Here is a 26,188-nt window from a genome sequence, read left to right as displayed (position 1 = left end):
AAGGCGGTGGATGAGATGCTAATCAAGTGGACTGTTTTGTCCTGGATGGTGTCAAGCTTCTTGAGTGTTGTTGGAGCTGCATTCATCTAGGAAAGTGGAGAGTATTCCATCACACTCATAACACATTGAATGTTAGGGGGAGATGGTCATTGTCTGGACATTGTGTGGCATGGACATCATTTGCCACTTATCAGCCAAAGCCCTGCTGTGTGTGCAGACCAAATTGCTTCAGTATTTGAGGAGCTGCGAATAGAACTGAACACTAGGCAGCCATCAATGAACACCCTCACTTCTGACGGAGGGAAGGTCATTGAAGCAGCTGAAAACGGTTGGGCCTAGGAAACTACCCTGAGGAACTCCTGCGGTGATGCAAGTGCATGTTGCTACCCTTGAATTTACTCTAGGACCATCAATGTAAAAGGTGGCATTTTTGGGTTAGCCTGACTGTTTAACAGAGAGAACAAAGCATGACTGGTCAGGAGCATGTTGCTACCCCCTGTGTTTATCCCAGCATTGACCAGCAATCTGCAGTTGTGGTGTGTTGGAAATGGGTAACATTCCGAAGCCCAGACATATATCTTGAAATTGCAGGGACAAAGACATTGCTCCAATTTGGAAAAAAGGCTGCACCACAAAAACCACTTAATTGGAAAGTGAATTGAGTGCCACAGTGTAATTGATCACGATTTCAAGACTGCTCTTTGCCAGACAGGAGTACGCTTTAGTGATTGCATGTATTGATTCAAGGCCTTGCAGAGGTGGCACTGTGCCATTAGCTGTTAGGCACGCCCCCAAGGGTTTAAGATATACTGTTGTGTCACAGAGCTGCAACTCTGCCACCTGACTGGATTAGAAACTGAAAGTTCACTTCTTAAAAGCAACTGTTCTGTATCACAAAGCACCCAATCATAGTAATGTATTAATAATACTTACATCATAATATCGCACCTTTAGAATTTGCTGTCCATTTATAATGTGCTTTTCTGTAAAGGATGTTTGCACTGAGAAATGGAACCCTTTACCTTTCAGCCACCTTGTGTTGGATCAAGCACTCCGGCGTCAGATATCACGCAGGGTAAATGCACACCGAAGCTCCTCCCACTCGTTCTCAACAACATGAATCATTCGCAATCAGAGAGAGCTCCACTTAACTCGCAGTGACTTAACTGGTAGCGCTCTGAGACCGAAAGAAAGGTTTTGGGTTCAAGTCCTACTCTAGTGGCTTGAGCACAAAAGCTAGTCTGACACTTCAGTGCAGGACTGAGGACTTGCTATACTGTCTGAGGTATCGATTTTTGGATGAAGTGTTAAATGGAGGTCCTATCTGCCCTCTCAGATAACCATAAACGATCCAATGGCATTATTCTAAGAAGAATGGGTGAATACTCCCTGGTATTCTGACCAATATTTATCCCTCAAGCAGCATAACTATAACAGCTCATCTGGTTATTGTCTCATTCATTTGTGAGGCCTTGCTGATGCACTTCCAATATTATAATGATAGCTAGACTACAAAAGTACCTCATAGAATGGTAAAGCACAGCAGAAGACCCTTTGGCCCATCATGCCTGTGCTAACTCTTGGTGGAGCTATCTAATTGGTCCCATTTTTTCCCTCATAAACCTGCCAGTTTTTTCACTTTAAGTATTTATCCAGTTCCTGTTGGCAAGTTATTATTAAATCTGCTTTGCTGTCCACTTTCAGGCAGTGTATTCCAGATGATGACAACTTGCTTTACGAAAGAAAGGTTACCTCATGTTGCCTCTGGTTCTTTTGCCAATCACTTTAAATCTATGTCCTGTGGTTACCGACTCCTCTGCTACTGGATATGGGGGCAGGCAGTGGTAAAGTGTCCCTCCTCTGATTCATCATGTGGCCCCACTTCCACCTTGAACCCACGGTCCAGGCCAATGTGTGCCACTTGCATTGCCAATTGGAAATTCCAGTTGACAGGGGAATGGTGCCTTAAAAAGCTCGTCATTGCCAATGATTAGCCTTAATTGTTTTGTTGTGTGTTGTGTCTAGGTGGGGTTTTTAGGGGCTTGTCTACCTTTGGGGCTTGTCTACTTTCCCAAAGTAAGCTGCTTGAGACTGTAGTTTGTTAAACCATTTCTCTTTATTTACATATACATATTGATTTACTTAAATATACATAGCTACATCTCTTTATGTACATATTAAGACCTCTGTACAAGGTTGGAACTTTTCCATCCTCCACATCTCTGTTAATCAATCATGTGCTGTTATGTCATCATTACATCAGCATCATATGTTTCTGATGTTAACCCTATACTTTACATTAATTGCTTGGTGCGCAGCTGATCCAACTGTAAACCACCGTCATTGAAAGTGGCTCGCCTTGGAATCATGGTGGGGAATTGGCATGGAGGTTGGTAATGCGAAATTGTGTACCTATCCACCTCCAATCCCAGCCCCTACCCGCTTAAAAATATTGACCATGATTGCAAAGTAACCAGGATTAATATTTCAGGAAGAGACATGTAAAATGGAAAAGGAGGGTATTGAAGGGTGAGATAAAGACAATACTGAGAGAGCATTTTAACCTGGAAAATCAAGATGTAGCATTAGTTTGGTCGGAACTAAGAAAAAACAAGGACAGAAAACAATGGTGGGAGCAATGCCCCCTTTTTTTGTTTTTTTTATTCTCAGGATGTGGGCTTCGTTGGCTGAGCCAGCATTTATTGCCCATCCTTAGTTGTTCTTGAGAAGGTGGTGGTGAGCTGCTTTCTTGAATCGCTGCAGTTGACGTGGTGTAGGCACACCCACAGTGCTGTTAGGGAGGGAGTTCCAGGATTTTGACCCAGTGAAAGTAAAGGCACGGTGATATATTTCCAAGTCAGGATAGTGAGTGACTTGGAGGGGAACTTCCAGGTGGTGGTGTTCCCGTGTATCCCATGCCCTTTTCCTTCTAGATGGTAGTGGGCATAGGTTTGGAAGGTGCTGTCTAAGGAGCATTGATGAATTCTTGCAGTGTATTTTGTACTGCTACTGTGCATTGATGGTGGAGGGAAGGAATGTTTGTGGATGTAGTGCCAATCAAGCAGGCAGCTTTATCCTGAACAGTGTCAAATTTCTTGAGTGTTGTTGAAGCTGCATTCATCCAGGTAAGTGGAGAGTATTCCATCATGCTTCTGACTTGTGCCTCGTAGATGGTGGACAGCTTTGGGGAGCCAGGAGGTGAGTTACTCGCTGCAGGATTCCAAGCCTCTGGCCTGCTCTTGCAGCCAGAGTATTTAAATGGCTAGTTCAGTTTCTTGGTAATGGTAACCCCCAGGATGTTGATGGAGGTGGGTGGATTCAGTGATGGTAATGCCATTGAACATCAGGGGCAAAAACAGAAAATGCTGGAAAAGCTCAGCAAGTCTAAGAGCATCTTTGGAGAGAAAAACAGAGTTAACGTTTTGAGAACGTATGAAGACGAAGAAGACCTGAGTTTTTCCAGCATTTTCTGTTTTTGTTTCAGATTTCCAGTATCCACAGTATTTTGCTTTTATCTTAACGCCAAGGGGCGATGGTTGGACTCTCTCTTGTTGGAGATGGTCATTGCCTGGCCCTTGTTTGGCGTAGATGTTACTTGCCACTTGTCAGCCCAAGCCTGGGTATTGTCCAGGCCTTGCTGCATTTGGACATGGACCTGCTTCAGTATCTCAGGAGTTGCAAATGGTGCTGAACGTTGTGCAATCATCAGAGAACATTCCCAGTTCTGACCTTATGATGCAAGGAAACTCATTAATGAAGCAGCTGAAGACTGTTGGGCCGAGGACACTACCCTGAGGACCTCTTGCAGTAATGTCCTGGAACTGAGATGACTGACCTCCAACCATCTTCCTTTGTGCTAAGTATGACTCCAACCAGTGGAGAGTTTTCTCCCTGATTCCCATTGATTCCAGTTTTGCAAGGATTCGTTGATGCCACACTCTGTCAAATGTGGCCTTGACGTCAAGGGCAGTCACTCTCACCTCATCTCAGGAGTTCAGGTCTTTTGTCCATGTCTGAACTAAGTCTGTAATGAGGTCAGAAGCTGAGTGGCCCTGACGGAATCCAACCTGGGCATCGGTGAGCAGTTTATTGCTAAGCAATTGCCGCTTGATGGCACTGTTGATGACCCCTTCCATTACTTTACTGGGTAGCTGCCAGTGCTGCAGCTGGTCATGGTGATTTAAAGAATTAATGCATACTTTACAGTAGTTGTTTGGTAGTACAGATCTTGAGTATTGCTGAAAAAGTGACGTTGATGCTCTTTGTCTTACACTGTTCAGGACACTTCAGAAAAATAAGGGGAAAACAGTAATTTATACTGTATGGGAAGAGAGTGCAAGTGGACTCTGATGGATAGAGAAGTTGCCATGGAGAATGCACCAGTTGATGATGACTGACAGTTAACTGCCAGCATTGTTTGAAATTTAAACCAGGCAACTTGACCCTGATTGATCAAGGCATTGCCTTGAGGAATGAGGCAATGAATGGCTGTCATTTATTTTGTTTGGCTGTGTGTACATGTTCTTTCTGTCTGCAAAGCACAGGGTCCTATGTATTAATATATGTAGCCTGTACACGCAAATGAGCCACAATGTGAGCCCGATTGACAATTTTGAATTGGTTGCCGACTTAATTCTTAGCACATTGAGGATTATTTAGCAAATGTTGTCCAATCGCGGAATCACATCTAATGTTAGACACTGTGTTTTGAGATTTGCAAGCACGGGCTGGTTGGGTACGGTCTGTACCTTGTCTGTTATGAACAGTGGCTAGGACATGCTGTTTGATACAATTCGCCAGTCTTTGGGACATACGGCCTACATACCTAATTCCACTGGCACTGAAATTCATATACCACATTACCCAGTTGCCAACCAATCAGCACTCTCTTCTCATACAGTATAAATTGTTGTTTTCCCCTTATATTGGTATCCTCGTCCTGGTGAGTGCAGGACGAAAAGCTGAGACATGTCTCTTTTTTCAATAATTCCAGAATTAATGGGGAACCAAGGGTCTAGTGAAAATGAGGGACTTAAAGACCTTAGTATTAATAATAATGGAGAAATTAATGAAACTAAAAAATACAACAAATCCCCTGGACATGATGTTTAAAAGAGATGGCTAAAGAATGAATGGATGTATGAGTTTTGATTGTCCAGAATTCCAAAGAGATTGGGAAATGTTGGTATTCGGAGTGATTTCAATGCCCTTGTACACAAATCACAAAGCCAAGGCAGGCTGTGGGAGTGGGGGTTGCTGATGGGGTGCTGAGAGAGGAGGGGGGCTGTGGGAGCAAGGGGCTGTTTACACTGCTGGGTTTTAATGAAATCACATGCAGTTAGGAAGGTAAATTGTGTGTTAGCTTTGATTACAAAGGGATTGAAGTATAGCAGTAAAGAAATCTTGCTATGATTGTATATGTCCTTTGTGAGACCACACCTGGTGTACTGTGTAAAGTTTTGGTCTCCTTACCTAAGGAAGGGCACAATTACCCTGGATGAAGTGCAACAGATGTTCACCAGACTGATTCCTGGGATGAGGGGATCGTTCTAAGAGGAGAAGCTGAGTACACTGGATCAATATTCCGTAGAGTTTAGAAGAATGAGAGGTGATCTCATTAAAACATACAAAATTCTAAGGGGCTCAATAGAGTGGATGATCAGAGGATGGTCCTGTTGACTAGGATGTATAGAACCAGGAATCAGTCTCAGCTTGGTTCTCTACTGTATTATGAACCTTTTTTTTCTCTATCTTATTTTAGTTTCTATATCTTTTAGCATTGAGGAAGCTCTGGCTTTGGATGCATTTCCTTTTCCCCTTGTGGGAATGTGTCTATTCTGTCCCTGAACCATCATTTCTTTGAAAGCCTGCCAGTGTTTAGTTACTATTTTACTTAACAATTTTGATTCCTTTCCACCTGGGCTGAGCAAGATCCCTTTGTAACTCACTGATGCTAACCCTCTTTCAGTTGATTATTTTTACAGTTTTCCATAACCTTATGATTTGATCACTGTTGCCCAAATGCTCCCCCCACAGAAACATGCTCCACATGACACTTCATTCCACAAAACTAGATCCTGTGCTGCTTCCTTCCTCAGTAGGCTGGAAACACACTGATGAAGAAAATTTTCTTGTACTCATTTCAGGAATTCCTCCCTCTCTTTGCCCTTTATGTTGTTCCTATCCCAACCTGTTTTAGGATAATTGAAATTTCCCATTGCCGATAGCCTAATTTGTGATCTTTCTATAATTTACCTGAAAAATTGCTCCTCTATCTTCTTTCCACTATTTTGTGGCCTAGAGTACGTACCCAGTAATATAGTAGCTTTTCAATTGACCCTTAATTCTAACCAAATAATTTGTCTTTGAGTTCTCAACTGATCAATACTGCCACTCTGCCTCCCTTTTTTTACTTTATCTTTTCTGAATAGCATGTAGCTGGCCTTAAGTTCTCAATCTGCCCTGCTTTAAGCCAGGTCTCTGTTATTGCCCCTTTATCATAGTCCCATGTGGTGACTTGTGCCTGCAGATCACCAACCTTATTTACCATGCTTCGTGCATTTACACACACGTAATCCAAGCCCATCTTCAAGTGTCTCCTGTCTGATGCCTCCCATTTATGAACTATTTGTCTCTCACAATCCTGTGCACACCTTGTCAAGTGTCTACTTCATTGACTGCAATCCTACAATCCTAAGACCAGATAGGGCACTATATGAAATCTCCCTTTTATTTTCTTGTATCAGTATTTCTCATGGTCAACAGCATTTGGGTTCTCAATCAGGGTTGGATTGCAGTCAGTTTTGTGGTGCCAGGACAATCAGGATTAAGATTGCCAAAGTGCATTTAACATGAGACTCCTTGTTATTTTGATAGTCTGGGTTGGATTTCACGCCAAAGGTCTGAACTTCTGAACAACCTAGTATTTATATTCCAAGTATTTGTGAGATGATAGGTTCAAGGTTGTGTGCTTGTAATGATAACCCAGATTTATGCATAGACCAGAGAAACTACCAATGTAGTGAGTGCCTGCACATCTGCAGGCATGGAGCCTGTAAGATGAGTGGTGGTGTGCTGAATGTGTGCAAGACCAAGTGATGCAGGTGTACACAGTATACTGGTGGGTGCCAGATGGTAGACTAATCTTATTACAATATTGCTGAATCTTTACAGAGGCTGATATTCCACTGAAGCCTGAGAAAGGGTGGGTCCACATGGATGTCCCAGAGCATGAGAAGTTAGAGTGGATGAAAGATCTGCCCAAACCCAGGCGACGGAAAACTAAAAAGGTGAGCTGTGGCAGTGTGGATACTTGCTGTATGATTGTTCTGCCCTAAGCCAGAGACTGTGGGACTGAATGGCCCAGTCACAGAGCAGGGAGAAACTGTGGGACTGAATGGCCCAGTCAGGATTTGTGAGGGCCAGTAAGACTGAGTGGCCCTTGTCCCATGGGGATGTTGGAAGCTGGGTGACTGACAGTGCTTGTTGAGGAGCACTCTGAGTTTGAGGCTGAGGAACGTTTAAAATGCTGACGTGGTTTTACAAACATTCACATAGTTAAAAACCTCCATTATCAAATTCTCAAAGCAGTAAATCCAGCAAGTGCTGAATATACCGAAAACTTATCACAACGAACGGAAGCATGTTCTCTCCCCTTTCCTAAGAAATGTGTCGTTATTTAATGTCTTTTTTCTGCATTCAGGAGATGCAGGCAAGGTTCAGTTTCCATGGTGATTTGATACCTCCAGATGTTGATCTTCCAACACACCTGGGACTGCACCATCATGGAGAGCAGCAAGAGGTTAGACATTATATTATTTCCTCTAACACAGAATTTTTTGGACCTGCTGTTCCACATTTAATAAAGTGAAGGCTGAAATACAAATGGGTGGAAGTTATCTTACAGCTGTATAGAGCTCCAGAGTACTGTTTTCATTCTGGGAACTATATCTCAGGAAGGATATATTGGTCTTAGAAGAGATGCAGCATAAATTCATCAGAATGGTACGTGGGGTAAAAGGATTAAATTATGAGGTCAGATTGCTTAGACTTTACCTGTATTCCCCTGAGTAAGGGAGTCTTAGGGGTGATCTAATTGAGGTGGTTAGGACAATTAAAGGATTTATTGGGGTGGATGAAGAGAAGCTATTTTCTCTGGTTGGGGGTTGTCTGGAACTGGAAGGCTTAACCTAAAATTAGGCTGTTCAGCCTGATGTCAGGAAGCTGCTCTTCCCACAAAAGGTGAGAGAAATCTGTAACTTTTCTCTCCCCCTCAAAAAAGCTGGCAAGGCTAGGCGTTCAATTGAAAATTTCAAAGCTGATAGCACCAGATTTTTGATGGGCATTTTAACGGATATGGAATGGGTAACTGGAGTAAAGACACAGATCAGCGAAGCAATAAATTTACAGTTTTCACAAATTTCAATATTTTCCCCAAAGTATCAGAACAGCAAGGGTGACAGATGTAAAGTTAATCATTGAAATGCAGGTGCTTGCTCCTTATTTGGTAAAACGCTGCCATCGAGCCTCTTGATTAGTTGAGTTCTAAAAGCGGCTTCAGACTGACAACTGAGCAGACTGAACCTAGAATCTTACTGCACAGAAGGAGGCCATGTGGCCCACCATGTGGCCCACCATGCCTGTCCCAGCTCTTTGAAAGAGCTGTCCGATTAACCCCATTGTTCTGCTCTTTCTCCACATGCAAATTCTCCTTTTCAGGCTTTTATCCAGTTTCCTTTGGGTAGTTATTTTAAGCAGTGCCTTCCAAACCATAACAACTTCTGTTTTCACCCCAAATTTTGTTTTTTTTTTAATTCATTCACAGGATATTGCCTTTAATTGAGTGTCTTGCAAGGCCACTTCAGAGGGCAGTTAAGAGTCAACCACAATTCTGTGGGTCTGCGGTCACATATAGACCCAACTGTGTAATGAAGCAGATGGATTTTTACAATAATCTGGTACTTACTGAACATCTTTACCAATATTAGCTTTTTAATCCCAGATTTATTTAATTAATTGAATTGAAATTTTCCAGACGCCCGGGTGAGATTTGAACTGGTGTTTCTGGATTATTAATCCAGGCCTTGGGATTCTGGTCGAGTAACATAACCATTAGGCTACCATTGCCTAGGTTAATCCTCTGTCCTCTGCCCAATGACGCTCCTGCTAGTGGAACTAGTTTCTCCTTATTTACTCCACCAAAACTCCCTTAATTTTGAACCCATCTTATTAAATCTCTCCTTAACCTTCTCTGCTCTAAGGAGAACAATCTCAGCCTTTGTAGTCTCTCCACATTATCAGTTCAAATTCTCTTGATGTATGAGAACTAATCACAATAAGGACTCTCTTTTATATTATTCAGTCAACCATCTGCAGCTAGTGAAATTATGCAGGGTGTTTAAATTAAGTGGAATGATTCAATTTGTTAGTTTTTGACAAACATTTTGGCTGATCAATTAGGTGAGTTCCCATCAAAATACCATGGCATCAATTGAACCATTAACATCTTAAGTGTGCGACCCATATAGTAAATTCCTTGCAGCTTGGAGGACAATTAGTAGTAGCCAACTTTAAACCAACCTTAAATAGATTATATTTTTCTGTCATTGTGTATGCGATAAAGATTCATTGTATACGCACAGACCTCTGTATTGGGGTAGATTTTGTCACTGAGCTTTGTCAGTGGGTGGAAGAGGCCACTGTCAAAAAATCCAATAAACCCAGATCTCATTCGTTATTTGATCATTTGCTGAAACAAAGGGTTAATTCAAGGTCAGTACTGTTGTTGTGGTTTAGGAGAGCCTTTTGTAGTGCAAATTTCCTAAGGCTCTGGGTTGAAGCATCAGCAATGGCTCAGTTTTAGCTCCGAGCCAGAGGGTTGTGGGTTTAAGCCCCATTCTAGATAATCCAGGCTGACAGGCTACTGCAGTGCTGAGGGAGTGCTGCACTTTTGGAGATGCTGTCTTTCAGCTGAGGTGTTAAACTAATAAACTTTTATCTGCCCTTTGGGCATAAAATTCCATGGTCTGGACTTTCCCTATGGAGACAGGAAACAAAATCTCGGACTGTTTCCAGGTCTCAAACCTGCCCTGGGGGGGAAGCAGTCACTGTTTAGGATTTCCAAGGAGTCATCCCTTTAATTGATACGGAACAAATTCCCTGTGAAATGAAGAGCCTTGGGCAGGGCCTCGAAGCTGGAGGGCTAATCAGAGGCCTTCCAGCTTGAGAAGAGCTGCAGGGAATTAATGGAGAGGGTGTTTCAACATGGAGGTGCTCTCTCACCAATTATTTAAACTTTAACTCAAAAATGATTCTAGAGGCCAGGCCACCACTGTGGGGGTGGGGGGAGTAGGACTGGGGGTGGTGTGGAGGGGCAGTGAGGGTGAGGAGCCCCTCTACAGGGTAACCTATGGCTGCTCTTACACCCAGGCAGGTAAGGAGGGCCTCTAGGCCTGGTGAGAGCAGTGTTCCCCTGGCCTGGCATGGTGTTGGGTGTCTGCCTCCAGACACCTAAACTGGCCCCCACTGTTGTAGGAAACTGGAAAATACCAGTCGGCTTCCTTTAATTGGCCTTAATAAGGGTCTTAACCAGTCAAATTGGCTACTCACCAGCAGGGCGGGTAGCCTGCCTGGCCCTGATCCGATATGCACTAAAATGGCCATGCTGGGGGTGGCAGAGAGAAACAGACAAGCTGGATGTGCTGCTATTTTTGGGTCCAGAAGCCTCTATTCCTGCCCCTGGCAAGACCCAACATTTATGCCCCTTGACACTATTTGAAGAAGAGCAGAGTGTTCTCCCCCCATGTGCTAGCAAATATTTAATCCCTCAACCAACATGACAAAAACAGATTATCTGGTCATTATCACATTGCTGTTTTTAGAAGTTTGCTGTGCGCAAATTGGCTGCCTCATTTCCTACTTTTTCAACACTTCAAAAATATTTTTGTTGACTGTAAGATGCTTTAAGACACCCTGAGTTTATGGAAGGCACATGCAAATGCAAATATTTTTTTGTGTCATTTTGTTGGCACAGAGCTGACGCTCGGTGAGAAGCTGGCAAACTTCCTAATGTTTCTTAACTGTTAGTTGCTTTAATTATCTCTAACTATTGGTTTGTTTCTTTCAGCAAGCTGGGTACTCACTTCAAGAGCTCTTTCATTTAGCTCGCAGTCAAATAATTCAGCAGCGAACCCTGGCACTTCAGATGCTGGCACGCATCGTTCAAAAGGTGAGCTTGGTTCAATTGAAAATTGTGCACTGTAATGAGTTTGGCTATCTGAAGTGAACATGTGTAATTAATTGAGGTTATGTGTAGCTTCCGCAGTATTAAGAATGTAAGAAATAGGAGTCGGAATAAACCACATGACCCCTTGAACCTGTCTACCATTCAGTAAGATTGTGCCTGATCTTCGGCCTCAACTCCACTCTCCCACCCAATACTTGTATCCTTTGCTTCTCTTAGTTCCCGAAAATCTCATTTCTGTCTTAAATATATTAATTGACTGAACATCCACAGCTCCCCGGGGTTTTCAAAGTTTCACAACCACACTGAGTGAAGAAAGTTTTCCCCGCCCCGATCCTAAATGGTTGACCCCTTATCTGAAGATGATTTTTAGTTTTCAGCTCTCTATCCAGGAACCCATCTTTTCAAGCATCAACCTTGTCAAGCCCTTTCAAAATCTTAATGATACAAGGAGATTACCTCACAGTTTTCTAACTTCTAGGGAGTTTAGGCCCATTCTATTCAATCGCACCTTGTAGAACAAACCTCGAACCCCAGGAATCAGTCTAATTAACCTTTGTTGCACTGCTTTGAAGTAAGTATATTCTTCCTTAGGTACAGAGACCAAGAGCGCACAGAGTACTTCAGGTATGGTGTCACCAAAGCCCTGTACAATTGCAGCAAGACATCCAGTGCCCCTGAATGTTAACTTCCTGTAATTCATGTACAGGGACTCCCAAATCCCTTTGAAAACCAACATTTACTGGTTTCTTACCTTTTTAAAAAAAAATTCTGCTTTTTTATTCTTCCAACCAAAGTGAATAATTTCACACTTCCCCCACATTATATTCCAACCACCATCTTCTTGCCCAGTTGTTTAACAAGCATATTACCCTTTGCAGTCTCTTTGTGCAATTTTCGCAGTTTATTTTCCACCTAGTTTTGTATTGTCAACAAATTTGGTTATATTACATGATTTCTTCATCTAAGTCATTGATCTGGATTGTAAATAGCTGAGACCCAAGCATTGATTCTTGCGGCATTCCACTAATTACACCCTGTCATTCCAAAAATGACCTGTTTATTCCTACTCAGTTTTCTGTTTGTTAACCAATCTTCAATCTATTATCATTTATTACAGCAATACCATGAGCCCTAATCTTGTGTAACACCCTTTTGTGAGAAAATTTATCAAATGCCTTCTGAACATCCAAATATACCACACCCACTGGTTACGCCTTATCTACCTTGCTAATTACACTCTCAAAATCCCTAATAGATTTGTCAAACACAATTTCCCTTTCATAAAACAGTGTGACTCTATCTAATCATATTGTGATTTTCCAAGTGCCCTATTTTCACATCCTTCCTTGTTAACGGATTCTAGCTTTTTCCCTACTAGTTATGCCAGGCTAACTGGCTGCTGCTTCCATTAATTCACTCTCCCTCCTTTCTTGAACAGTGAGGTTACATTTGCTAACTTCCAATCCATAATCAGTGAGCATTATGGATCATGGATGACAAAAGTTTTTAGACTCTAAGGTATAGGCCATCGGGTCAAAGGAATTTGTCAGCTTTTAGTCCTGTTAATTCCTTCGGTCTTTTTTCTTTACTAATATTAATTATTTTAAGTTTCTCAGTTTCTTGGTTCTCCACAATATTTGATGTAGCCTTTGTGTCTTCTACTGTGAAGACTGACGCAAAATATTTGTTTAATGTCGTTGCATTTCCTCATTCCCCATTAAAATTTCTTCTGCCTTTGCACCTAAGTGACTCACATTTTTCTCCAGTACTGGTGTCAGCGTCCCATAAATTAAACCCCCTGCCTCTCACATGACTCTTTCAGCCATACATTTAAATTTCTAATTCGTTTGTCCCTGTGCCAATTTGTAGATAGCACACGTAGTTATCTAGAGATTGTCACCTTTGAGCTTCTGTTTTTTAATTTGTGCCCCAGTTTCTCAAATTCTTTTTGCTGAACCTCATTCCTAGTTCAATCTTATGTTGTTGGCTCATTCTTCAAGTTCTTCCACAGCTGGCAGCACCTTTGGGACACCCGGTCGCAGCTGCAGAAAACAGTATCTACTCCCCTGCCTGTACTATCCCCTATGACTAGCACATTCCCTCATAGCTTCCACCGCCCCCACCCCCCCACTTGACTGGCCTCCTGTATCATTTGCCCGCTGTTTCTGCAGTCTTGGTTCTCTACCGTACCAGTAGCATGCACCTTATACCTGTTGGATCATGGCAAAAGCTGAGGCTCCCCTTACCTGCCTGACTTACAGTCACATCTTCCTGTCCTTGATCATGAGCCGTATCTAAACCTAAGGGATGTGTCTTATAGTTTGTTCAGGTAAGGGAGGGAACATTTAGGGTAACACATTCATGTGAATGTGTGTTGTACATATTAGGTGAATAGGTGTACCTATATTGGGTTGTATTGCTCTCATCCATTTATTGTGCGACCACATAGCAAGTTATCCGTCTTCAAATGAAGTGACAGATGAGTGTGTGTGTGTGTGGACTGTTCCAAGTTTGCGTGGGATTGGAATGAAACTCGACCAGATTTTGTACTCATTTGGTACCCATTTATATAGTACCTTTAACATAGAAGGCCCAGGCATATACCAGCCAAAAATGGCCAAGGAAAAGGATATTTGGTAGGATAACTAAAAGCTTGTTCATAACCATGGGTGAGGGAGGTTAAAATAGGTGAGGGAGATGAAGAAGCTGTGGGGTTTAAAGAGAGAATTCCAGAGCTTAAACACGGCCAACAATAGTGAGGGAAAGGAACTAGGAGATGCACGAAAGGCTAGAGTAGGAGGAACAGAGAGCTCTGCAAAGGTTGTAGGGCTGGAGGAGGTTACACACAAAGGGCAAGGAGAGACCCTGGAGTCTTTACAAACAAGGACAAGAATCTGAAACTGGAGTTGATGGTGGACCAGGTGCCAATGTAGTCACTGAGTACGAGGGTGAGTGGGACTTGTTCTGGGTTAGGATACCAGCAGGATTTTGAATGAGCTGAAGTTTATGGAAGGTCAAGCTGAGAGGTCAGCCAGGAGAGCATTAGAATAGACGAGTCTAAAGATGACAAAATGGATACATGAAGGTTTCAGTGGCAGATGAGCTAACTCAGGTGGAGATGGGTGAAGTTGTGGGAGGTGAAGGTAGGTGCCGGAGAGCGTATGGTTAGAAACTCAGCTTGGGGTTGAGTAGGATGACAAGGTTGGTGGCGGGGAACGGGTGGGAATCAGGGGGTTGGGGATTGGGGCCAAACCTCATGGAGATGGGGGATTTGGAACCTAAGGGAGGAAGGGGTGGCCGAGGTTGGGTAGGGGGTGGTCAGGCCGGTGTTGGGTAGGAGGCGGTCGGGCTGGCGAAGGGAGGGGTTCGGACCTTGGGGGACTTGGGACCTTGGTGGGGAGGCGGGTGCTTGAGTCAGGTTGGGCTGTGCGGGTGGTGGGTGGAGGGGCGTGGAATGCTGTGGAGGTTGGTTAGCCGGGGTCTGGGGGGGTGGGGTCAGGGAGTCCTGTGGGGGTTCGGGAGTGGGGGGATGGGGAGTCCTGTAGTGGGGCGGAGGGTCGGCCAAGGCCTTTACAATAGTTACACAGAAGTTAGAAGAGATTTTAATTCTTCTAACTTTTTCTGAGTAACTACTGATGTAACCCTATCAGGACCATCCAAAGTTTCCAATTTAAATTGCATTTTCTGATGGTTCCCAGTGCAGGGCACTTGGCCAGAGGAAGTTTGCGTTTATGGGCAATTGCCTTGCAAACCCTTACCTGTGAAGTTCTGAGAGGGCCTTCCCAGCACATCTTTAGTGCACCCCACGAATCTGACCTTGGGGAGCTCAGACGTTACGGCCCAATGTCCCGCTTTGGACCAGTGTTACAAACTCACAGAGGAGTTGAGAGAATCGGGGGTGGGGGGTGGTGGTTGGAGACAGGGGAAGTGAGTAAGGGTGTCATCAGCATATGTGTGAAAGCTGACGCTATGCTTTTTGATGTAGCCTCCTTTGCAACATGTGGATGAGGAAGAGATGGAGCCAACGTTTAATGTTTGAGGGCTCTAGAGATAATGGTGCAGGGGTGGGAAGAGACACCATTGCTGGAGGTTCTCTGGTTACAATCAGAGAGGTAAGAGTGGAAGCAAACGCTGGCAGTTCCACTAAGCTGCACAATAGATTTTGGAGGAGGATGGTGTGGTTGACAATGTTTAGGTCTGCATGCAGGTCACGGTCACAGAGGATGTTACTTTTGACTTTGGTTAGGGTTGTCACTGTGCCATGGTAGGAGCGAAAACCTTATTGGAGAGATTAAGATGTAGAGTTATGGGAAAAATGAATATACTGTTGCTTCTCAAATACAAGAAATTGGAGAAGAAAGGGAGCTAGAGAAGCATAAAATGGATTATTGCACAGGAGGAGGCTATTCGGCCCATTGTGTCTCTGCAAGAGCGATTCATCTAGTCCCACTCCCCCAACTTTTCCCTGTAACTCTTTCGAGTACAAACCTGTTTCCATCTGTTTCAGATGAAGTTACATTGTTTCATAGTTTACCATTGTGAGATTTGAACTCTTGATCTTGGGATTACAAACCCAGTACCATAACCACTTGGCTATTTAGGCCAAGCCCACTAGGCCTGTAGCCCTGCAATTCCTTCTCTTCAGATAATTATCCTATTTTCTCATTAAAGCCCTGATTGAATCCACCTCTGCCACGCTCTCAGGCAGTGCATTCCAGATCCTAATCACCTGTTTAAAAAGGTTTTCTCTTCATGTCACCATTGCTTCTTTCGCCAGTCATCTTAGATCGGTGTCCTCTGGTTCTCAATCCTTCCACCAATGTGAGCAGTTTCTCCCTATCTACTCTGTCTAGACTCCTCATGATTTTGAACACCTCTATCAAATCTCCTCTCAGCCTTCTCCAAAGAAAGCAGCTCCAGCTTCTCCAAACTATCCACATAACTAAAGTTCCTAAATAAAGAACCATTCTTATGAACCTTTTCTGCACTCTGTAATGCTTTCACATCCTTCCAAAAGTAGGGTGTCCAGAATTAGACACATCACTCCAGTTGAGTTCGAACCAGTGTTTTATAAAGGTTGATCATAGCTTCATTGCTTTTATACTTTATGCCCCTATTTATAAAGCTCCGGGTGCTTTATTAACTATTCTCTCAACCTGTCCCGGCACCTTCTGTGATTTATGCACGTATATACCCAGGCCCCTCTGCTCCTACACCTCTTTTAGAATTGTATCCTTTATTTTATATTGGCTCCCTATCAAAATTAATTACTTCACACTTCATTAAAATTCATGTGATACTTTTCTGCTCATTCCAGCAGCCTCTGTCCCTTTCAAGTTTAACACTAAATAAAAGGGACAATAGCAACGTTCAATGCTGAAATAGACAGATTTTTAATCAGTAAGGCAATCAAGGGTTATGGGGAAAAGGCAGGAAAGTGGAGTTTAGGATTATCAGATGAGCCATGATCTCATTGAATGGCGGAGCAGATTCGATGGGCCGAATGACCTACTTCTGCTCCTAAGTCTTATGGTCTTATGTGGATACAAAATTGGCTGAGTAATAGGAAATAGAGGGTAATTGTCAATAGATACGTTCTGGGCCTGAGGAAGTCTTATAGTGGGGTTGCCCAGGGGTCGGTATTGGGACCCTTGCTTTTCCTGACATGTACTAATGATCTAGACCTTAGAGTGCAGGGGTCAATTTCAAAGTTTGCGGATGATACGAAACTTGGAAGCATTCTAAACTGAGAGGAAGGCAGTATTGAACTTCAAAGGGACATAGACAAGTTGGTGGAGTGGGCAGAAAGGTGGCAGATGAAATTCAATGTGGAGAAGTGTGAGGTGACGCATTTTGGTAGGAAGAACATGGAGAGACAATACAAAGTAAGGGCTTCAATTCTTAAGGGAGTGCAGGAGCAGAGGGACCTGGGTATATATATGCATAGATCATTAAAGATGGCAGGACTTGTGGAGAGAGCAATTAATAAAGTTTACAGTATCCTGGGCTTTATTAATAGGGACATAGAGTACAAGAGCAGGGAGATTATGCTGAGCTTATAGAAGACATTAGTTAGACCTCAGGTAGAGTATTATGTACAGCTCTGGGCACCACACTATAGGAAGGATGTAAACGCATTGGAGAGAGTGCAGAAGAGGTTTACAAGAATGGTTCCAGGGATGAGAGACTTCAGTTATGAAGATAGCTTGGAGAGGTAGGGACTGTTCTCCACCCACTGATTGAAGTTCTTCCTCATCTCAGTCCTAAATGGTCTATCCAGTATCCTGAGAATGTGACCTCTTGTTCTAGACAGCCGCGTCAAAGGAACATCATCCCTGCATCCAGTCCGTCTATCCCTGTCAGAATTTTATATGTTTCCATGAGATTTCCTCTCATTCTTCTAAACTTCAGTGAATATAGGCCTAGTCAGCCCAATCCCTCCTCATAGGACAATCATGCCACCCCAGGAATCAGTCTAGTGAACCTTCGCTGCACCCCCTCAATAGCAAGTATATCCTTTCTTAGGTAAGGAGACCAAAGCTCACACAACAGTCCAGGTGTGGTCTCACCAAAGTCCTGTACAGCTGCAGTAAGGCATCCTTGCTCCTGTACTCAAGTCCTCTTGCAATGAAAACCAACATAGCATTTGCCTTTTTAACTGCTTGCTGCACCTGCATGCTTGCTTTCAGTGATTGGTGTACAAAGACATCCAGGCCCCTTTGTACATCAACATTTCCCAATCTATCACCATTTAAATAATACTCTGCCATTCTGTTTTTCCTACCAAAGTGGATAACTTCACAATTATCCATGTTATACTGTATCTGCCATGTATTTGCCCACTCACTCAACCTTCCTAAATCGCCTTGAAGTCTCTTAACACCCTCCTCACTGCTGGCATTTCCAAGTTTCATGTCATAGGCAAACTTAGAAATATTACATTTGGTTCCCTCTTCCAAATCATTGATGTATATTGTAAATAGTTGGGGCCCAAGCACTGATCCCTGTGGTACCCCACTAGTCATTGCCTGCCACTCTGAAAACGACCCTTCCTACTCTCTGTTTACTGTCTGCTATCCAATTCTCAATCTATGCCAATCTATTACCCCCAATCTCATGTACTTTAATTTTGTTATGTGGGACTTTACGAAAAACTTTCTGAAAATCCAAATACAGCACATCCACTGGTTCTCCCTTATCTATTCTGCTATTTGCATCCTCAAAAAACTCCAGTAGGTTTGTCAAACATGATTTCTCGCTCATACATCCATGTTGACTTTGTCTAATCCCGTTGATATTTTCTAAGTGTCCTGTTATCACACCCTTCGTGATAGACGCTAGCATTTTCCCGACTACTGATGATAGACTAACTAGTCTATAATTCCCTGTTTTCTCCCATTTTTAAATAGTGGGGTTACATTTGCTACCCTCCAATCTGCCAGGACTGTTCCAGAATCTACTGAATTTTATAAGATGACAATCAACACATCCACTTTTTCCATGGCCACCTCCTTTAGTGCCCTGGGATTTAGGTTATTGGATTATCAGGATTTATCGGCTTTCAATCCCATTAATTTTTCCAGCACTATTGTTTTAGTAATACTAATTTCCTCCAATTCTACCCTTTCACTAGACCTTTGGTTCCCTAGTATTTCTGGGAAGTTATTTGTGTCTTCCTCCGTGAAGACAGAACTAAAGTAGTTGTTCAATTGCTCTGTCATTTCCTTGTTCTCTATTCTAAATTCTCCTGTTTTGGATTGTACGGGATCTAAATTTGTCTTCACTAACCTTTTTCTTTTTACATACTTATAGAAGCTTTCACTGTCCACTTTAATGCTCCTTGCAAGTTTATTCTCATACACTATTTTTCCCTTCTTAACCAATCTCTTTGCTGAATTCTAAGCTGCTCCCAATCCTCAGGCTTGCTACTTTTTTCTAGCAACTTTATATGACTTCTCTTTGGACCTAATTCTATCCTTAATTTCTTTTGTTAGCCATTCAGTTGTTGGGCCGCTTTTCCTGTTGTGTTTTTGTGCCAGAAAGGAATGTGTAACTGTTGCAAATGCCTACATTCGTTCCTTAAATACTAGGCATTGCCTATCCACTGTCATGCCTCTTAATGGAGTTCCCCAATCTATCTAAGCCAACTCACGCCTCGTACCTTCATAGTTTCCTTTAAGATTTAGGACCCTAATTTCAGATCGGACTACTTCACTTTCCATCACTGTTCCCTGAAGGGCCCTGCACAACAAGATTATTAATTAACCCCTTCTCATTGCATAATACCAAATCTAGGATAGCCTGTTCCCTAGTTGGTTCCTTGACATACTGGCCTAAAAAAAATCTTGTACATACTCCACGAATTCATCCGCCACAGTATTATTATTATAATTACTATTATTATGTAGATTAAAGTCACTCAGGATTACTGTAGCCCCCTGGTTACATACATCTCTAATTTCCTGTTTAATGCTGTCACTTATCTTATTATTACTGTTTGGAGGCCTATAGACAACTCCCACTAATGTTTTCCACCCCTTGTTGCTTCTTAGCTCCACCCAGACTGATCCTACATCTAGATTTTCTGAGCGAATCAGAATTGATGCATCTTAATTAAATGATCACCCTTCAGGCCTCTGCTTAGACAGAGAGTTTCACATGATTATGTTACCAAGCTGAAGACACAAGAGGGCATTGACGGGTTAAGGTTTGAGCAGATGTGTGACAAATGCTGTTCAACAAAGTCAATTGTGAAGCAACACACTTGGGGGAAGAATACGGGCAATGGGAATGCACCCTAACTAGTAACCTTTTCAGTGGACTGGAGGAAGAGGAGTGAGGATACATATACAGACCAGCAGTGCAGGTGGAATACAGGCAAAGCAACAAATAGGATTCTGGGTTTTATGTTTTAAGGCAATGCATCCAAAAGCCAGAATGTGAATCTGTACAAGACAGCGTTTAGGTCATCACTGAAGTACCGTATGGAGTCTTGGATATCTCATTATAGAGAGGATATTATTTCTGTAGAAAATATGAAACATAGAATTACTGGAATAATGCTAGAGATTTGAGGATATAGCTATGATGAAAATTTAGGGCTGTATTTTTGGAGCAGAGAGGTTAAGGAAAGATAGAAGTGTTCAAAAATTATGAAAGGATTTAAAAGATAATCAGTAGGAGACTCTACTTAGTATTGAATTGATGAGCGAAAACGTTAATTTAGGATTAGTACCAGAAGCATAAAGGGAGGGGTCAGACACTTTTTAATGTAAAAGGTTATTAAAATATGGAAAATATTACTACAAATAGCTATTGAATTGGTTTCAGTCAAATTTTAGACAGAGACTAAAAGCTTGAAGCATTTAAGGATATGTGTATGAGTGGGGAAATTATATTAAAATAGGTCAGGTGTGGAGCTAGTAGTGGCGGAGACCTGAAATGGCCTCCTGCTGTGCTTAAATTTCTATCTTGTCCCCAGAGGAGTCCCCACATAATAATCAGGAACCTGGCTGATTTTCTCCCTCCTCAGTGCTGGAGTGAGAAGAGCTCTGGGTGACACCACGGACACAACAACCATTCCCAGTCCGATGACAGAATCTGGAGCTTTCTTATTCTGTATGACAGTCCCACACAAGGCCATCTTCAATTAACACTTTAGTTCCTGTTTTAAATCTGTTAGTTGTTAGGTTATCATATGTGCATCAAATAAAATGTAGCTACAGATAAGACAAAGCATAATAATAAAACTGTTGCTCCATTTCTACTTAATGCATGTCATGGTTCACAGGATTGAATGATGATTTCCTTCCTTCTGGCTGCTCAGAATGGTTGTTAGTACATTGGCACAGGATCAGGAGAGATGGGCTCATTTTGGAGTTGGTTGAGAGTTGATGTTTTTTGAGGAGGGGGTGCTGTTGGCAGATTTGAAAGGGAAGGGGGCACAGTGCCTGAGGAGACTGAACCATTTATTTTGTCCATTATCATGGGGGCCAGGAAAGGAAGTTGGATGGTCAGCAATTTTGTGGTGTGAGAGAAGCAGTAGCTGGGCCAGATAAGCTCTGAGAGGACCTGAGAGACAATGGAAGAGAAACGAGAGACAGACATGGATTCAGAGATAGGACAGGATCAGCAGGGTAAAGTCTAGCTTGGTGGGCAAAGAGAATGGGGGCAGGAAAGCAGCAGAAGTGGCTGAATGACTTAACTGAGGATTGACAGATGACAGGCTGCAAAGGGCATGTGACCCCATTATTTGGCTATTCCACTTGCTATTTTAAAGAGATTCATAGAAAATGTCATTGTTGCCATGGTTACAGCTTGCCAATAAAATTTCAAGCCAGGTGCATCACTTGATCAAATGTGTGAAGCTAAACAGTTTCTTTTTTAGTGATTTTAAGCATTTACCAAAATAGAAGTATTTCAAGCAGCAGAATTTCAGTTCTGCTCTCCCCCATGCACGGCACTGTGTGACTCTCTGTGTCCTTGGTGTGATGGGCAGGCTGCTCACAGGATTTAAGGTTCCATGGACCTTCACTGCTCTTCCTCCTCTCCCACCACCTGATGTGTAGGCCTTTGCCCCATAACCTCTTCGCAATTTTTTTCTCCCACCCACCAGCAACACTTGGGGACTAATCATCCGCTCATTCCTATCTTGCGTTTTCCATCTCACTATTCACTCTCTTTCACTCTCTCGCTTTCTTTTTCAAAGTCTTTTGCTCTCATGCACACTATCTCATACTCTTATTCCGTCTCTTGCTCTTTTCTCCCTCTATCACACAGTGTCACAGTTCCCGTGCTTTCTCTTTCTGTCTGTCTCTTGCCTTATTTCTCCTGCTCTCGCGCACACTCTCTTTCCTCTCTCTTGCATGTATTCTTTTGCTCCTATCCTCTGTATTGCTGTCTCACTTTCACTTGGTCGCACTCTCTTGGTTTCTCTCTTACGTACGCTGTTTCTACACACTTTAGATGTCACCTCAGTTCAGTGGGTGTGATAGAAGGAAGACTGATCGCAATTTAACCTTAACGTGCAGCAATCTGTTGATACGTATGCAGTGCAACAGTCAACTTGGGCATGGAAACATCCCACAAAGAGCAACTTTTGGAGAGTGCAGTTGGGTAGACTTTAGGCAGGGACAGTATCTAGTTCAGTTTGATGTCTCATTATTAAGCAGCACACAGATATGTACTGCCAAAGTTCACACAACATAGAGTGGGTTACATGTCAAAGTACCATGGGGACTATACCATAGCCAGTGTCTCAGGAGAGGAGTGGACAAAGGAATTGGAAGGTAGTGTCTCAAATGAGGCCTAAGAGTGACTTGTCGGTTGTGAGATGTGTAGAGCCCTTATGGTGAGTTCTTATGCTATTCTTTACCAGGCGAAAGTTGGTGACTTCTCCTCCTCACTCAAGTACAGCATCTTGCGAATGCTGCTGGATGCTGGCTTCCTGTTCCTCCTGCGGTTCTCGCTGGATGACAGCGTTGAGAATGTGATCGCTGCTTGTGTCCAGGCCCTGAAAGCACTTCTAGTCTCTCCCTCTGATGAGGTAAGTCACCTGACCCTTCAAACAAATTTGATGTTTGAGAACTCATTCCTGTGCACCTTGGCCCCTGGGATGTGTTTATACAGTCACAACTAGGTCAGTATGAGTATAGCTAAGTAAAGGGTGCCGGTATTGTGATCATACCCAGTCTGTCACTTCCCTATGCGACTGAGTGATTACAGAATGACATTTGCAGCTCTTGAATCTGTTGTTTGAAGCTCGCTCTGCTTGCTCATACAGCTGTACATTGTAAATCAATTCCACGGACACTGACTTATTTAAATTTTAGATTCTCATTCCCTGACACACTGAGATTTTACTCTGACAGTCAGTGACCTCTCAAATATTACCCTAAAAGTCACTGACCCTCTCAGATCCTAGTCTCACAGCCTCTAACCCTCTCATATTACTCGCACACGCACTGGCCCCTCAGAATTTGTTCCCACAGTCACTGACCCCTCAGATATTATTCCTGCAGTCACTGAGCCACTCAGGTATTAGTTCCACTCACTAATCCCTCAGATATTTATCCCATAGTCATTGAACATCCCACCCAACTCCCCCCAACCAAATTGTTATGGTCCTTTCACATTAGTGCTTGAACCGTGGCGTAGGACTGAAAGCTGAGGCTATTCCTCTGTAATCTTAGTGCTGCCTTCACCCAGCCACTCTGCACTGACATATGTTTGCTTTGTTTCTGCTTTCCATCTCCTAATTGCTGATGACTGCTCAGCTGCCTCAGTGCTGTGGCAACTAATTCCACTCAGAAATCTTAAAATTCAGAGAAGAGCTCTTGCAGACCCTCTTCCTGCTCACACTAAATATCATCCACACGTCAGATGTTTTGCCTTGCTGCACCATCCTCTCTTATCAGGGTGTGCCACTTTCACTGCGTGGTTAATGAGCTTCTCTTTTGAAGGGTGGTTGTATCTCTGATTACATCTGACTCTCCCAGACTCTCAGAATAGCAGCCACTGTTGGCCATGATGTGTGGGCCTGTAATTCTCTTGGGTTCCCTGTCCACAAGCACATAGCAGCTATTTGGAGAAGGGCTTGGAATCCATCGCTGGCCTCAGTTACCTGAGCTTTTACCACTGACTGGATTACTATTGAATTGGGTGCCAATCCTCCAGGATTGCCTTGGAGTCCCCAGGAATTAAAGTCTAATCCCCTGGAGAAAGCTGCGAGCAAAACCAGGAGAAAAATCAGAGAGGCATTTTAAAAAAAAAGCTCTTTGTTCACTGGTTATAAAAACATTGGAAATGGGGGTAAAAAGGGCTGTCTGATAGTCATGAATTATCCAGCCCTTTAATGAGACCAGTTGGTGTGGGAATTAGGGACACAGTGAGAATGAATGTGTCAAGCAGCCAATGATGGCAGCGTGGGGATGGGGCAGTTGGAGGGAAGTGATGAGATGTGATGAAATCTCTATATCCAACTGTTGACAATCCAACTCTGAAGTCTTTTTATTGCACTGGATTATTTATGAGCCTAGTACTGTTGAAGGCATCATGCCTCTGGCTTCATATTAAAAACTGGTTCTGTCTCTTGTGGCACTCTGGATGAGGGGTGGAAAGCAAGTGCTGTATTCAGGTCAAACATTATTAGGTGATTGGGAGATAATTAGACTGATGAAGAGAGGAGACTAATGGGAAGGGGTGGGCTAGTTGTTGGGAGCGAGAAAGAGGAGGGAAGGATTGGGGGAAAGAGGGGGAGGGTTGGGAGCGAGAGATGGAACAAAGGAAGGAGGAGGTTATTTAGGGAGCATTAGGAGCAAGAGAGATGTGGTGAAGGGGAGAATGGAGGAGATTTGGGATGAAGGAGAGCGAAGAGAAGGGATGGAGGACGTGGTACAATGATGAGTTGAGAGGAGGGGAGGGGATCGCAGAGATGGAGTTGAAGAAAGAGATTGGATGAAAGGAATGAGGCGGAGCAATGGCAGGGAAATATGAGTTGGCAGGGTAGTCCCAGAATTATAAGTTTGGGGGGGTGGGGGAGGCTGGAGATGGTGTACTTCAACTCTCTTCAACACAACTGGAAATGCAGTTGATATATGTTGGAATATTTAGATCAAAAAGAAAGAAGATTGTACTTCTGTTTTTCTTAACTATTAATTATTTACTTCAGGTTAACGACTTAAATGGCAGTCACTTACTCACTCTGCCGCACTCCTACTGGACCATGAGAGTGCCTTAGCCTTAAAATATTGTAAAGCGATGAAAATCTCACATTCTCTTTCACAGTGTATCTTCAGAATCTGCAAAACATTTTTTGTTTAAAATGCAATATGTGTGATGCAAGAAATAAATGTGAACATATTTGGTACTGAATGGAGACTGACTCTGTTGCTGCCACTTAAAATGAATCCGTTCCCTGCAGGAATATCTTGACAGGACTTTCTCCTGGTACTTGGGAGCATCTGCGTTCCCCCTTCGACCTAATGAAGTGGAGGAGGACGACGAGGATGAAGAGGATGTTGAGGAGGAGGAGTCAAAGGCAAGGGAGAATGAGAAAGACAAGACCAAGGATGATAAGAAAGCTGACCCGGATGTTGCCCGTGCTGATGCTGTGAAAGTAATGTCCTTTAAACATCCTGCATTGCTTTACAGAGACATTTGAGCATTTCAAATGGTACAGAATAATTTCTTTAAGGCCGCTAGACCAGGGCCTTGACCCAAGTTTGTTGCCCTGTTAGACCTTTGTCCATCCACAGATGGCAGCCATGCCAGTTTACACTTGTTAATCATGTGCCACCCATGATCTGTGACCTACATCATGTTGGATTGTTTGGGGAGGTGCCACTGCCAGGGATTGGATTCACAGACCTTACAAACCAAACCCCTTTGAGATAGTGGGAAAAGACAGGCTGGTGAGGCAGCTGATTTTCTGTGCAGACTGTGGTGAGGGGAATGTCTGGATGGTTTTTAAATCACTTAATCGCAGGCATCAGGTTCAACCTAAGTTAATCCTGGAGTCCTAGTCCAGGATTCTCTTAAGGTTAATTTGCAGGTTGAGTCGGTAGGAAGACAATTGCAATGTTGGCATTTATTTCGAGAGGGCTAGAATATAAAAGCAGGGATGTGGTGCTGAGGCTTTATAAGGCTCTGGTCAGACCACATTTAGAATATTGTGAGCAATTTTGGGTCCCGTATCTCAGGAAGGATGTTCTGGCCCTGGAGAGGGTCCAGAGGAGGTTCACGAGAATGATCCCAGGAATGAAAGGCTTAACATATGTGGAACGTTTGAGGACTCTGGGTCTAAACTCGATGGAATTTAGCAGGATGAGGGGGATCTGATTGAAACTTACAGAATACTGAAAGGCCTGGATAGAGTGGACATGGGGAAGATGTTTCCCTTAGTAGGAGAGACTAGGATCCGCGGGCACAGTCTCAGAGTAAAGG

The 26,188-nt window shown here is 43.2% G+C and overlaps 1 protein-coding gene across 2 annotated transcripts in view; it reads left to right on the top strand.

Moving 5' to 3' along the window:
• The window catches only part of rpap1 (RNA polymerase II associated protein 1), a 106,064-nt gene that overhangs the window by 37,701 nt on the left and 42,175 nt on the right, over window positions 1-26,188 (top strand). For both annotated transcript variants that reach the window (XM_041215157.1, XM_041215159.1), the window contains 5 exons: window positions 7,174-7,289; window positions 7,703-7,801; window positions 11,126-11,227; window positions 22,623-22,790; window positions 25,167-25,361. In XM_041215157.1, the coding sequence (XP_041071091.1) occupies window positions 7,174-7,289; window positions 7,703-7,801; window positions 11,126-11,227; window positions 22,623-22,790; window positions 25,167-25,361 (680 nt within the window). The remainder of the gene's footprint in view (window positions 1-7,173; window positions 7,290-7,702; window positions 7,802-11,125; window positions 11,228-22,622; window positions 22,791-25,166; window positions 25,362-26,188) is intronic.

This window comes from Carcharodon carcharias, chromosome 20, assembly GCF_017639515.1.
Source record: "Carcharodon carcharias isolate sCarCar2 chromosome 20, sCarCar2.pri, whole genome shotgun sequence".
NCBI classification, from domain to species: Eukaryota; Metazoa; Chordata; class Chondrichthyes; order Lamniformes; family Lamnidae; genus Carcharodon; species Carcharodon carcharias.
Note: the sequence above shows the minus strand (reverse complement) of the source record. Positions and strands in the feature narration are given on the sequence as shown.